This window comes from Taudactylus pleione, unplaced genomic scaffold, assembly GCF_031769625.1.
Source record: "Taudactylus pleione unplaced genomic scaffold, aTauple2 ptg000479l, whole genome shotgun sequence".
NCBI classification, from domain to species: Eukaryota; Metazoa; Chordata; class Amphibia; order Anura; family Myobatrachidae; genus Taudactylus; species Taudactylus pleione.
The window spans coordinates 16328939-16342159 of record NW_028284881.1 but is presented as its reverse complement, the minus strand read 5'-3'; the positions used below and the strand labels follow the sequence as shown (position 1 = coordinate 16342159).

The window sequence follows — 13221 nt, the reverse complement described above, 5'->3', positions numbered from 1 at the left end:
TATTTATTAATTAGTGGCATATTACATTATACCATAGTGAAATCTCCTAATGTACATTTGTTTTCTTACCAACTTTTGGTGGCTTATATGTGCGACAGTCACTGGATGGTCTGAGTTCCATGTAGTATTGGCAGTTATCTGACCACAGGCAACAGTAATAGAAAGTGATCACATCATACAGCCAGTGAGAGAAGCCTGGCACTCTGGGGGGCTTCCTGTATGGAGGAGAGCCCCAGTCATGACCTCGGTCAGGTGTACTGCCCCCTATTGAATCAGCAGTTAGAACCTGAGCTCCAGAAGCGTCATAACAGCACTGCTGTCCGGCTGCATACATGGGGCTATAGAATAAGAACAAAGCTCAAATATTAAACATTATTCATGTACTAATGGTGGAATAAGTAGATATGTTTTAAAATATATACATCTGGGTTATTACATTGATATAAAGCAACAAGCACACCAGCAGTGCAAAAAGTGTGGGCATCATAATATTACCTTGCCTGAATGCTCCTCACACAGTGCACAGCCCCAGGGTGGTACGTACACACGCTTCCCTTTTCAATGTCACATCCATAATCTGTCTGAAAGAACCAGGAGACAATGTTTTTCTTCCGGGAGCATTGTCGTCTACTGCTAATTATATAGTAAGCAGTTAGAGTGGTACTCTTAATTATATAATAGATTGGTAGAATTCTTGAACTGCCAAGCGACACTGGAGGCAATTGTGCATCCCAGCAGACTTCATCCACCTCAAATTCATGCTCCTCTCCTACAGTGCTGCCCTTTCCCACTTAAAGCAGTGTTATTTCAAAATGCTTATCTCCACTCATTCCTCCAACCCTTATCCTTTCTTTGCTAAAATCAACTCCTTCCTCTCTCCCACCCCTCGCCTACCTTCCTCAGCCTCCGCTACTGATGTCACCACTCACTTCATATCCATAATTGAATCCAACCTTTCCATCCAGCTTTCTCCTCTCCAGCCTCTACCCATCACCAACTTTGACTTCCTGCTCCCCAGTTTCTGCAGATTACATCATGGCTCTTATTCAGACCCCCCCTGTTCCTCCTGCCTCCTCCACTCCCTCTTCCACGTTGCCTATGCCCATCTTGCCTATTTCTTCAACCTTTCTCTATCATCAGGCATCACCCCCCTACTTTCAAGCATGCTCTTGTCTCTCCAATTCTTAAAAAAATACACTTGGATCATAACACTCTCTTTAATTACTGCCCCATATCTCTGATCTCCTTTGCCACAAAGATCATTGAGTGGATTTTCTACAACCACCTTATCCCCTTTCTTTCTTCCCTCCTACCCACTCAAGTCTGGCTTTCATTCTCTCCTCTCTACAGAAACTACCCTCACTATAGTCAGTAATGACCTTCTTTCTGCCAAATCCAAGGACCACTACTCTCTGCTTTTTCTTCTTGACCTCTCCACTACTTTTGACACTGCTGACCACATCTTCACTCCCTTGCTCTGCATGACATGGCCCTCTCCTTGCCTCCTACCTCTCTGGTCACTCGCTCTCTGTCTCTCCTCATGACTCATCTTCTCCCACTTTTCCACTTTCAGTTGGTGTCCCCTAAGGTTCTGTTCCTGGTCCCGTTCTTTTCTCCATACATACTTCCTCCTAAGGTAATCTTATCAGCTCTTTTGGACTCCACTCCCTCGATCGCTATGCTAATGATACTCAGATCTATCTTTCCTCCTCTGAACTCTTCCCCTCTCTCCTCACTATTGTCTTCAACTTCCTCTCTGATATTTCTCTCTGTATTTCCCAGCTCTTTCTTAAACTTAAAATGTCTAAGACTGAGCTCATCGTCTTGCCGACCTCTCAAGAAGCCTATCCTCCCTCAGTTTCACTCTCCATTGACAACCTCACAATCCCGTCTATCCCACAAGTGTCTTGGAGTTATTCTTATATACTAAGCAGGTTGAGTGGTACTGCTATTTATATATTAAGCTGGTAGAGTGGTACTGCTAAGTATTTCCTAAGCTGGTAGAGTGGTACAACTTACTATATTATTTGCAATTATGTTTGTAAGCAAGCCTGTGCTAATGAGTAAAAGTTGCATGACCTTCTAAACATAATACATTTAGCAAAGTATCACATATTTAAGAATCTCTCATACTTTTGTGGAAAGAAATGTTTATTTAGGCACTGTATCAATAATTATTAAACATGTCTACTTTCATATATTCACATTCTGCAAAGCTGACTGGAAGTTCTACTACTACATGAGATGTTTGCATATGCCATCATAGTTACTGATAAACCATTCACCATCACAGTGGTACATTAAACTGATATTAAAAAGCAAAAATGTAGAGAACATATTCTTTGTGCTAGGTCTTTAAAAATGCATACCATAAACAAATATATTTCTATGTAAGCATTTGTGTCATTTTCATACTGATCTGGTCACGAGGTTGCACTGTACTGCAATACTAGAATGTTGTACTATAGTTTGCATGTTTAGAGATGTTACCTCATTTTAGAGTAGCAAAAAAACCCTACGATATTCCAATATATTTAGCAGAGGTCCAATATTGTTGCTCATTTACAGTTGGCTGTGTTGGAAGAGTGCGCTCTGAGCTGTCTCCTCATTGGTCTCACGTCCCAAATCATTTTTCCGTTTATCCGTCATGATTGCAACTAATCTATGTTTGCACTATGGGCCTGATTCAGAGCCGGACGCAATTAGCGCTCGCTCGTCCTGAAAATAGGGGTGGATATTCAAATGAACCGTTCGCTGTTTGCGGTCTGTTCACGCCTCTAGGTCTGAACGAGCGAACAAAACTTGCGGTCGTTTTTTGGGAAACTACGCCCCCTGGCCGCTCGCATCCTACGTCATGTCCGCTATTTATTAGATTAATTGAGTACATCGACCAGGGTATGAACTGCTCGCTATTCTTGCGATTGGTTTTTGCTACCACAATTTTGCGAGCAGTTCTGGCTATTAAATAACCCAGTGACGTGGTCAATGACGCTGCTGTTTTAATTATGCACACCCATAAAACGCCCGTTTTGACCTTTAAGCACGCCTGCGTTCTGATTTCCCCTCCCCGTTTTCAAGCACCTTCCCCTGTTACCACCCACATACGCCTCATTCTGTCACTCAAATTATCAGGCATTCGCTATTTTGTGAGCACATGAATTTCGACCGCACTGACTGGTTCGCGCATGCGTATAACGATCCATACGCATGCGCAGTTGGCCAAACATCGCTCGGAGTGAACGAGCTGCCGCTTACGAGTGGCTCTGAATCAGGCCCAATCTGCCTACTTAGCTGACATGCAGAATTAATGTTGATTACCATATAGTAAGCATTATAAACAGAAAAAAATAAAAGTTTAAAAAATATATATATATATATATATATATATATATATATATATAATCTCCCTAATCCTAATTGCACATTATATAATATGGCCAAATCCAAAACCCACATTGTTTAATTTTATTTCCTTTTAACACATGCTGGACATGCCTGCTCTTTGTCACAGTCCAGGATAGCAGGCGGGGGAGGGAGGTGTCATGAAATGTCGTGCTCCAGAAGCCATGGCTAAATGCTACACCTCTGGTTATACCCAAAAATCAGGAGTTGACTACAGGGAGATCATCTCACCTGTTGCAAGGTTCAGTACATTATGCATGGCCATTGCTATATCTGCTATATTTGATTTACTGCTGTAACAATTGGACTTTGATTCAGCTTTCTTAAATGGTGAGCTAGCAGAGGAAATGTACATGGAACCACCTAAACACTACAATGTTAATCTATTTCAGAGAGGAAAGTATGTCTGCTAAAGAAATCATTGTATAGGCTAAAGCAAAATGGCCACTGCTGGTACATCAAGCTTGACAGTGTATTATTAGAGATTGACTTTGTACGTTAGAAAACAGATCACTGTTCCTACTATAATTGGAAAGAAAAAAGCTTATTCATCAAAGTTGTGTAGGTGGAGGATTTGTTCTTTGCTGGGCAGGAGAGCCAGATACAGTAGCTGAAGTGAAGATGTTGCAGGATCACACTAAAAGACCTTGGGCCTGCATAGCATTTGTTAGGTCTGAGGATTGTACAAGATTTGAATGTGGGACTGTTCCTATTGCCTAACAAAGATACATTGAGGCAATGCTCAACAAATTTAATATGACAGACACTCAAGGCTCTATTTATCAATCTTTTTTTATTATAGCTAAAATAATGTAAAAAATTGTGTTTTCACACCCTTTTCACATTATTTTAGTATCACATAAATGTATTAAAGGGCTTTTGGAGCACTTTTGTGAAAAACTACTCCAAGTCATTCAATTCACTTATATTTAGTATAGAACCACATTTCCCATACCTGTATTGGGAAATGTGATCTGCTCAGATTTACTAATAAATAAATTGTGAAAAAATAATGGAAAAAGCCCAGTGATGGCGTTATCCAGGCTTTCCGCTGTTTCCCAGACTCCTGCTCTGCTCTGACAGGCAGAGCAGTGCCAGGAGCCGGCCCCTGTGATTAGCTTTGTGGTCTACATAGATCACAAGCTGATCACTAAAAAAAAAACAATCACTCACCAGGGACCGGTGATCAGTGCTCAGGTGAGGTCCTACTGTATGTGCCTCCCATCATTTAGTTTCCAGGCTCATGCACTGTGACCCTGATCAGCTGCTGCATAGAGCGGCTGGAGAGCCGCCAGCGCATGCATGGACCACCTTCTCACTGTATTTTTTGACGAAAAACATAATGTGTAAAGTGTTTTCTCAGGGACAGAGCTTGATTGTAAGCTGTGTCCCTGCTTCAGCTAAATAATAACACACTACAACTGCATTTGAAATGCGGATTGTAGTAAATAGGGGCCTAAACCTGTTAGTATACCAAATGACAAGAGTACAAATATTACAAAGGCTTTGTGTCCAACTTCAGAGGCAAAGAGTAAGTGAGCAGAGGGCCTGATTCTCTGTGGGGGAATAGTCCTGTCCTGGCCGAGTCTGAGTGTTAATATTAACACTCAAGACTCGGACAGGACAGGACTATTCCCCCACAGAGAATTATTGCTAGTATCCACCAATTGGCTGAACGTTATACCATCACGTGGTACAACCCGGAAGCAGCAGACGGATCCCGGAGAGGGAGGAAGAACTCGTGCCACAGGACAGCACAGCCGGCTAGAGGAAGAAGCGGCTATCGGCAAGGTGCAGGAAGGTGAGTCTCTGTTGGAGGAGGGGGTGCACGGGGGATGGCGTCAGCAAGCCCGAGCCTTTGACATCTCCTCCCCGTCCACAGCAGCTTCCTCAGCGTGCACTGCGGGCAGACCTCCACGACGGGTGTGCTGCCGGCTAGAGCACTAGGTGTTAGCAGCTTGTGTGGAGTTCCACCGTCCATTGCCGCGTACCCATACTGCCTTCCTCGGGAAGATCACCCTGGGCCAACAGCACTGCATGTACATTGTACCCTAGCGGGACGCCGCTATTTACTATCAGTACAAGCCAGCTTTTTTCCTTCACGCTCACTTCTACTTGGTGGAACATTATCATGTACTAGACTCAGTAGAACACTCAGGAGTCTATGATACATTGGATTATCATTATTTGCTTGTTAGCATCTATTCCGTGTTGGGGGTTCCCCTGGCAGTCCCGATATTACTATACCACTTTGATATTGCATTTATTGTATGCATGTGTTTATGTTCTTTCAAACACTGCTTTCATATACTGTATGTGTTTTGCGTTTTTCATATAAGTAAAGTGTTATTTCTTTTATTACAATCTATTTATTTGTATATATCTCATCCATCCGTCACTTAGAAGCACATTTAGAATATTGATTATATCCTTCAGTTCCCAATTAAATATTCCACATTTTAAGCATGGTGAACTATAGCTGAGTGCATATATTCCTTTTCTTCTAACCATTTACGATAGAGTCAGCTATCATTTGTATACTGCAGCTCGCCATAGATCCATATATCCACATTCTATCTCAGTGTCTCAGTGCGCAGGTTTCCACCCCCTTTCTTTATATTAGGGGTGAGCGGGTTCGGATTTCTGAAATCCGAACCCCCCCGAGCCCCCCCGATCCGAGTCCGATCCGAGTCAGGCTCGACTTTTCCCGCCTGACTCGGATCTGAAATCGAGGCAAAACGTCATCATCCCGCCTTCCGAGTCTCGCGGGTTTTGGATCCTATATAAGGTACCCGCGTCGGCGCCATTTTCTCACTCGGCTGTGGACAGTGAAGAGGGAGGGTGGGAGTTAGGGCTGTGTAGTGTAGTGTAGTGTAGTGTAGTGCTGCTGTTGTCCACTACTTCAAAGTCCATAGGGGCTGGCTGTGTTGTGCTGTGCTGCTGTTGTTAATAGGGGCTGTGTCCACTACTTCAAAGTCCATAGGGGCTGGCTGGACTGTGTTGTGCAGTCAGTTCTCCATAGGGGCTGTGTCCACTCCAAAGTCCTGTGCAGTGTCCCAGTCCTAAAGGAGTGCTGTAGTGTTGTCCAGGGGGTGCTCTGTCCATCAGGGGTGCTCCCCCCAAGTGCTAAAAAAATAATATATTTTCTGTGTTTGTGAATTGTGTGCGCAGTAGCCGCACGTGCATCAACAAAGTAGTGCCAAGCGTGCGCCTGTGTCATAAGTAAAGGGCCGGCTGGCTTGACCGTTAAAGGGTGCTGTAACCCCCGAAAGTACACTCCAGTCCAAACCAAAAAAAAATTATTTTCTGTGTTTGTGAATTGTGTGCGCAGTAGCCGCACGTGCATCAACAAAGTAGTGCCAAGCGTGCGCCTGTGTCATAAGTAAAGGGCCGGCTGGCTTGACCGTTAAGGGTGCTGTAACCCCCGAAAGTACACTCCAGTCCAAACCAAAAAAAAAATTATTTTCTGTGTTTGTGAATTGTGTGCGCAGTAGCCGCACGTGCATCAACAAAGTAGTGCCAAGCGTGCGCCTGTGTCATAAGTAAAGGGCCGGCTGGCTTGACCGTTAAGGGTGCTGTAACCCCCGAAAGTACACTCCAGTCCAAACCAAAAAAAAAATTATTTTCTGTGTTTGTGAATTGTGTGCGCAGTAGCCGCACGTGCATCAACAAAGTAGTGCCAAGCGTGCGCCTGTGTCATAAGTAAAGGGCCGGCTGGCTTGACCGTTAAAGGGTGCTGTAACCCCCGAAAGTACACTCCAGTCCAAACCAAAAAAAAATTATTTTCTGTGTTTGTGAATTGTGTGCGCAGTAGCCGCACGTGCATCAACAAAGTAGTGCCAAGCGTGCGCCTGTGTCATAAGTAAAGGGCCGGCTGGCTTGACTGTTAAAGGGTGCTGTAACCCCCGAAAGTACACTCCAGTCCAAACCAAAAAAAAATTATTTTCTGTGTTTGTGAATTGTGTGCGCAGTAGCCGCACGTGCATCAACAAAGTAGTGCCAAGCGTGCGCCTGTGTCATAAGTAAAGGGCCGGCTGGCTTGACCGTTAAAGGGTGCTGTAACCCCCGAAAGTACACTCCAGTCCAAACCAAAAAAAAATTATTTTCTGTGTTTGTGAATTGTGTGCGCAGTAGCCGCACGTGCATCAACAAAATAGTGCCAAGCGTGCACCTGTGTCATAAGTAAAGGGCCGGCTGGCTTGACCGTTAAGGGTGCTGTAACCCCCGAAAGTACACTCCAGTCCAAACCAAAAAAAAAATTATTTTCTGTGTTTGTGAATTGTGTGCGCAGTAGCCGCACGTGCATCAACAAAGTAGTGCCAAGCGTGCGCCTGTGTCATAAGTAAAGGGCCGGCTGGCTTGACCGTTAAAGGGTGCTGTAACCCCCAAAGTACACTCCAGTCCAAACCAAAAAAAAAATTATTTTCTGTGTTTGTGAATTGTGTGCGCAGTAGCCGCACGTGCATCAACAAAGTAGTGCCAAGCGTGCGCCTGTGTCATAAGTAAAGGGCCGGCTGGCTTGACCGTTAAAGGGTGCTGTAACCCCCGAAAGTACACTCCAGTCCAAACCAAAAAAAAATTATTTTCTGTGTTTGTGAATTGTGTGCGCAGTAGCCGCACGTGCATCAACAAAGTAGTGCCAAGCGTGCGCCTGTGTCATAAGTAAAGGGCCGGCTGGCTTGACCGTTAAAGGGTGCTGTAACCCCCGAAAGTACACTCCAGTCCAAACCAAAAAAAAATTATTTTCTGTGTTTGTGAATTGTGTGCGCAGTAGCCGCACGTGCATCAACAAAGTAGTGCCAAGCGTGCGCCTGTGTCATAAGTAAAGGGCCGGCTGGCTTGACCGTTAAAGGGTGCTGTAACCCCCGAAAGTACACTCCAGTCCAAACCAAAAAAAAATTATTTTCTGTGTTTGTGAATTGTGTGCGCAGTAGCCGCACGTGCATCAACAAAGTAGTGCCAAGCGTGCGCCTGTGTCATAAGTAAAGGGCCGGCTGGCTTGACCGTTAAAGGGTGCTGTAACCCCCGAAAGTACACTCCAGTCCAAACCAAAAAAAAATTATTTTCTGTGTTTGTGAATTGTGTGCGCAGTAGCCGCACGTGCATCAACAAAGTAGTGCCAAGCGTGCGCCTGTGTCATAAGTAAAGGGCCGGCTGGCTTGACCGTTAAGGGTGCTGTAACCCCCGAAAGTACACTCCAGTCCAAACCAAAAAAAAAATTATTTTCTGTGTTTGTGAATTGTGTGCGCAGTAGCCGCACGTGCATCAACAAAGTAGTGCCAAGCGTGCGCCTGTGTCATAAGTAAAGGGCCGGCTGGCTTGACCGTTAAGGGTGCTGTAACCCCCGAAAGTACACTCCAGTCCAAACCAAAAAAAAAATTATTTTCTGTGTTTGTGAATTGTGTGCGCAGTAGCCGCACGTGCATCAACAAAGTAGTGCCAAGCGTGCGCCTGTGTCATAAGTAAAGGGCCGGCTGGCTTGACCGTTAAGGGTGCTGTAACCCCCGAAAGTACACTCCAGTCCAAACCAAAAAAAAATTATTTTCTGTGTTTGTGAATTGTGTGCGCAGTAGCCGCACGTGCATCAACAAAGTAGTGCCAAGCGTGCGCCTGTGTCATAAGTAAAGGGCCGGCTGGCTTGACCGTTAAAGGGTGCTGTATCCCACAAAGTACACTCCAGTCCAAACCAAAAAAAAAAATATTTTCTGTGTTTAGCCGCACGTATATATCAAATCGATATAACATAAATGGAGGACCAAACTTTCTCCGATAAAAATAAAATAGAGAAAGATCAAGAACCACTTCCTCCTAGTGCTGAAGCTGCTGCCACTAGTCATGACATAGACAATAACATGCCATCAACGTCGTCTGCCAAGGCCGATGCCCAATGTCATAGTAGAGGGCACATACAATCCCAAATGGCAAAGTTCAGGAAAATGACCTTGAAAAAGACATTTAAATCAGCTGAAGAGAAACGTAAACTTGCCAATATGCCATTTACGACACGGAGTGGCAAGGAACGGCTAAGGTCGATCCCTAGTATGTTCATGACTAGTGGTTCAGCTTCACATGACGATGGAAGCCCTCCTCCCACTAAAAAAATCAAAAGAGTTAAGCTGGCAAAAGCACAGCGAAGAACTGTGCTTTCTAAGAAGATATCACAAATCCCCAAGGAGAGTCCAAGTGTGGTGGTGGTTGCGATGCCTGACCTTCCCAGCACTGGACGGGAAGAGGTGGCTCTTTCCACCATTTGCACGCCCCCTGCAAGTGCTGAAAGGAGCACCCACAGTCCACTTGCTGATATGCAAATTGAAGATGTCACTGTTGAAGTACAACAGGATGAGGATACTGGTGTAGCTGGCGCTGAGGAGGAAGTTGGCGAGGAGGATTCTGATGGTGATGTGGTTTGTTTAAATCAGGCTCCGGGGGAGACAGTTGTTGTCCGTGGGATGAAAAAGCCCATCACGGTCATGCCTGGGCAGAAGACCAAACATTCCACCTCTTTGGTCTGGCAATATTTCTATCCAAATCCGGACAACAACTGTCTTGCCATATGTACCATATGTAAAGGTGAAATAAGTAGGGGTAGGGACGTCAACCACCTAGGAACATCCTCCCTTATACGGCACCTGCAGCGCGTTCATAAAAAGTTACTGTCAAGTTCAGAAACTTTGGCTAAGACCGTAAGCAGTCCAGGGACACCTAAATCCCGTTGTCCTGTTGTATCCAAGCGCCTGCAAACCACACCGTCAACTCCCTCCTCGTCAATTTCCTCCACTGGCATGACTGACTCTCCTATCCGGGATTCCTCTGGAGGATCCTGCATTGCTACGCCTACTGCTGCCGCTGCTGCTGTTGCTGCTGCTGGGAGTCATTCATCATCCCAGAGAGGAAGTAGGAACACCACTACTTTTACTAAACAATTGACCCTCCAACAGTCCTTAGCGAGGAGGATGAAGTACGACAGCAGTCATCCTGAAGCAAAACGTATAACTGAGGCCTTGACTGCTATGTTGGTGATAGACGTGCGTCCGGTATCCGCCATTAGTGCAGTGGGATTTAGACAATTGATGGAGGTAGTGTGTCCCCGGTTCCAAATCCCGTCTAGATTCCACTTCACTAGGCAGGCGATACCGAGACTGTACAGAAACGTCAGAAAAAGTGTCCTCAGTGTCCTGAAAAATGCCGTTGTACACAATGTCCACTTAACCACGGACATGTGGACAAGTGGAACAGGGCAGACTAAGGACTATATGACTGTGACAGCCCACTGGGTAGATGTATCACCTTACGCAGCAACAGCAGCAGCGTCACCAGTAGCAGCATCTCAGAAATGCCAGCTCATTACAAGGCAGGCTACGCTGTGTATCACCGGTTTCAGTAAGAGGCACACCGCCGACAACCTCTTAGAGAAACTGAGGGAAATCATCGCCCAGTGGCTTACCCCACTTAGACTCTCCTGGGGATTTGTGATATCTGACAACGCCACCAATATTGTGCGGGCATTACATCTGGGCAAATTCCAGCACGTCCCATGTTTTGCTCACACAATAAACTTGGTGGTGCAGAATTTTCTGAAAAGCGACAGGGGCGTGCAGGAGACGCTTTGGGTGGCCCGAAAAATTTCTGGCCACTTTCGCCATTCAGCGACTGCGTGCCGAAGACTGGAGCGCCAGCAAACACTCTTGAACCTGCCCCGCCATCACCTGAAGCAAGAGGTTGTGACGCGGTGGAACTCAACCCTCTATATGCTTCAGAGGATGGAGGAGCAGCAAAAGGCCATACAAGCCTATACATCCACCTATGACATAGGCAAAGGAGGGGGTATGCACCTGACTCAAGCGCAGTGGAGAATGATTTCCGTGTTGTGCAAGGTTCTCCAGCCCTTCGAACTTGCCACACGTGAAGTCAGTTCAGACACTGCCAGCTTGAGTCAGGTCATTCCCCTCATCAGGCTTTTGCAGAAGCAGCTGGAGAAAGTGAAGGAGGAGCTAAGACGGAGCGATTCCGTTCGGCATGTGGGACTTGTGGATGAAGCCCTTCATTCGCTTTGCCAGGATTCCAGGGTGGTCAATCTGTTGAAATCAGACCACTACGTTTTGGCCACCGTGCTCGATCCTAGGTTTAAAGCCTATGTGGTGTCTCTCTTTCCGGCCGACACAAGCCTGCAGAGGTGCAAAGACCTGCTGGTGAACACACTGTCAGCTGAAGCGGAACGTGACACGTCAACGGCTCCTTCTTCATTTTCTCCTGCAACTGGGGCTGCCAGGAAAAAACTTAGGTATCCTAAGCAACCCGCTGGCGGTGATGCAGGGCAGGCAGGACCAAGTTTGGACATCTGGTCCGGACTGAAGGACCTGGCAACAATTTCTGACATGTCTACTGTCACTGCATATGATACTGTCACCATTGACAGAATGGTGGAGGATTACATCGGTGACAGCATCCAAGTAGGCATGGCAGACAGTCCATACCTGTACTGGCAGGAAAAAGAGGCAATTTGGAGGCCCCTGTACAAACTGGCTCTATTTTACCTGAGTTGCCCCCCCTCCAGTGTGTACTCCGAAAGAGTGTTTAGTGCAGCCGGGAACCTTGTCAGCGAAAGGCGTAGGAGGTTGCTTCCACAGAATGTGGAGAAGATGATGTTCATCAAAATGAATTATCAGCTCTTCCAGGGAGACCAGCCTCCAGAAGGTACAGAGGGACCTGTGGTGGTGGATTCAAGTGGAGACGAGTTAATACTTTGTGAGGATGAGGATGTACACACTGAAGAGGGTGAGGAATCGGTGGATGAGGAGGATGAGGATGACATCTTGCCTCCATAGAGCCAGTTTGTGCAGGGACACATTAATTGCCAGCTTGTTTTGTGGGGGCCCAAACGAACCAATCATTTCAGCCACAGTTGTGTGGCAGACCCTGGCGCTGAAATGATTGGTTTGTTAAAGTGTGCATGTCCTGTTTATACAACATAAGGGTGGGTGGGAGGGCCCAAGGACAATTCCTTCTTGCACCTCTTTTTTTTCTTTGCATTATGTACAGTTTGGGGCCTAGTTTTTCAAACTGCCATCCTGTATGCCACTGCAGTTTCACGCCTAGATGGGTCACGTGTTTGTGCCGCCCACTCGTGTCGCTTAGCATAGTCATCCAGCTACCTCGGTGCAACGTTTTGGACATAAAAACACTATTGTGAGGTGTGAGGTGTTCAGAATAGACTGGAAATGAGTGGAAATTAAGGTTATTGAGGTTAATAATAGCATAGGAGCAGAAAAACCTACAAATTCTGTGATTTTAGCTGTTTTTATGCTTTTTTAAAAAAAAATACAGATCCAAAACACAAAACCCAGAACCCAAAACACGGAAGGGTGGTTTTGGCAAAACCAATCCAGATCCAAAACACGAAGAAAGATCCAGATCCAAAACCAAAACACAAAACACGAAAAGTGGCCGGTGCACACCCCTACTTTATATATTCCTTAAAACTAACATTTTCAAAGGCTGAAGGTTTGAACGAAGTTGCAAGCCTTCTGTGATGCTGATTGCAGATCAGATAAGAACGATAGGTGTTCCTACACTGGATACCTGTTAGCATTAATGGGCTCAGCCGTCAGCTGGGCTTGCAGAAACAGCCTATTGTTGCCTTGTCTACTACATAAACTGAGTCTATGGTACTCACAAAAATATCCAAAGAGGAGTTGTGGCTAAAAAAGACTTTGGGCTCTATTTATTAAAATAATTTTTACTAAAACAAAGTGAAAAAGGGTGTTTTCACGCCCTTTCGCATATTTTAGTTTCACATAAATTTGTAGAATTTGCAAAATT

At 45.5% G+C, this 13221-nt stretch overlaps 1 protein-coding gene across 1 annotated transcript in view; it reads right to left on the bottom strand.

Moving 5' to 3' along the window:
* SUSD2 (sushi domain containing 2) overlaps positions 1 to 13221 on the bottom strand; it is a 289389-nt gene that overhangs the window by 186717 nt on the left and 89451 nt on the right. Inside the window, exons 7-8 of the mRNA XM_088449259.1 lie at positions 496 to 581; positions 70 to 338 (exon numbers count right to left, since the gene is read on the bottom strand). Of these exons, the coding sequence (XP_088305385.1) occupies positions 70 to 338; positions 496 to 581 (355 nt within the window). The remainder of the gene's footprint in view (positions 1 to 69; positions 339 to 495; positions 582 to 13221) is intronic.